Source organism: Sphaerodactylus townsendi, unplaced genomic scaffold (assembly GCF_021028975.2).
Source record: "Sphaerodactylus townsendi isolate TG3544 unplaced genomic scaffold, MPM_Stown_v2.3 scaffold_553, whole genome shotgun sequence".
Classification (NCBI taxonomy): domain Eukaryota; kingdom Metazoa; phylum Chordata; class Lepidosauria; order Squamata; family Sphaerodactylidae; genus Sphaerodactylus; species Sphaerodactylus townsendi.
In genome coordinates, this window is record NW_025950752.1 from 1 (window position 1) to 1,653 (window position 1,653).

The following is a 1,653-nucleotide window of genomic DNA, read 5'->3' on the forward strand; positions in this document are numbered from 1 at the left end:
CCTCTGAAGATGCCAGCCACAGATGCAGGCGAAACGTCAGGAGAGAATGCTGCTAGGACACGGCCACGCAGCCCGGAAACCACACAGCACCCCATACATATTTGTGTTTTCTCTCCTGCTGTAAAAACCAGCAAGACACGACCAAGAGGCATTGTGTTAATGCCATTGTGTTAATGCTTGTGTTAACGCCGCCCTTGTGTGTTCTGCCGCCCCAGATTTGCTGCGAGCCCTCGCACCCCAGCCCCAAGCCGCTCCAAGGTCTGCCTCCCGCTCGCCCGCCCAGTGGACGATGGGGAACCACATGGCTCCGGTACCCGCCCTCCTGCCCCCCCTGCAGGCTCTGCACGTGGTGGTGGTGGGGCTGGACGCCGCCGGGAAGACCTCCCTGCTCTACCGCCTGAAGTTCGAGGAGTTCGTCAACAGCGTGCCCACCAAAGGCTTCAACATGGAGAAGATCCGGGTGCCGCTGGGGAGTTCCCGGGCCATCACCTTCCAGGTGTGGGACGTGGGCGGCCAGGAGAAGCTGCGCCCGCTGTGGAAGTCCTACACGCGCCGCACGGACGGGCTGGTCTTCGTGGTCGACTCCGCAGAGGCCGAGCGCCTGGAGGAGGCCCGGGTGGAACTGCACCGGATCGCCCGCGCCACGGACAACCAGGGGATCCCTGTGCTGGTGCTGGCCAACAAGCAAGATGCGGCCCGGGCCCTTTCGGTCGCCGAGGTGGAGAAACTCCTCGGCCTGCATGAACTGGGCACTTCCACGCCCAGCCACATCCAGGGGTGCAGCGCCGTCAGCGGCCTGGGGCTCCAGCAGGGCCTGGAGAAGCTCTACGAGATGATTCTGAGGCGTAAAAAGGTCCTTCGCAGCAGCAGGAGGAAGCGCTGAGGGAGGGGGCGGGGATCCGCACTTGTGATCCTGCAGGGAGGACTGGCTGGGGACTTTCTGTGCCCCCCAAGACACAGTGTGTTGCTCTGGGACGATTCCTAGATCAAGAACGGGTGAGCTGCGGACTTTTCTGGTGGACTTGGTCCCTTTCTGGTGGACTTGGACATTTTGATTCGTGGAGCCTGGGCGTCACGTGGACCGGAAGGTGGCCAGCGGGGCACTTTCCCGTGCCGTTCTGGAGAATGGGGCTCCCCAGGAGAGGAAGAGGGGGGTCTCCCAGAGAGCAGGAGGCTGCATCCGGGGAGTCCGTCCAACCCACCTTGCCTCAACCATCATTTGTTTGTATCTTTTAAAAAATGCTTTAAGGGGCCGTTTGTGGGCTCCCGAGTTGTGTGTGTGTTTGTAAAGAAGTGAAACCTAAATTATTAAAAAAGGGTATTTTGCAAAAGGTAAAGGTGCTTGGCACAAAGGGGGGAGGGGGAGTTTGGCTCGCTCGGGTGCGAGCAAAACATCGGGAAGGGCTCGAAAAGCGCAGCCGAGTTTCGGAGATCAAGTTGCTGGCGTGGCAGTTCAGGGAGAAAGTTTCCTTTCCGGGAACGGCAGGCAGGGCTCTCCCTTCTGCGGCTCCCTGCAGGCGGTTTCGGGGCTTGCTTCCTTTGCCTCGCGTGGCCTTCCCACAACGCTGCACACGTTTGTTGTGGGCACGAGGGAGCGACGGCTGTGGTTAAGGGCAGGCAACACCCATCCCAGAGATCGTCTCCTTCTGTGCC

The 1,653-nt window shown here is 60.7% G+C and overlaps 1 protein-coding gene across 1 annotated transcript; it reads left to right on the forward strand.

Annotated features, from left to right (window-relative positions):
• Window positions 1-127: 127 nt before the first annotated feature.
• Window positions 128-1,331, forward strand: ARL4D (ADP ribosylation factor like GTPase 4D). Its single transcript, XM_048483075.1, has one exon. It carries the CDS (start codon window positions 290-292, stop codon window positions 881-883), a length of 594 nt encoding a protein of 197 aa, XP_048339032.1. The 5' UTR covers window positions 128-289; the 3' UTR covers window positions 884-1,331.
• The last annotated feature ends 322 nt before the right edge of the window (window positions 1,332-1,653 follow it).

Bases quoted from the DNA above. Each gene is read 5' to 3' on its own strand.
- ARL4D (XM_048483075.1), top strand. From the start codon at position 290: ATGGGGAACCACATGGCTCCGGTACCCGCCCTCCTGCCCCCCCTGCAG.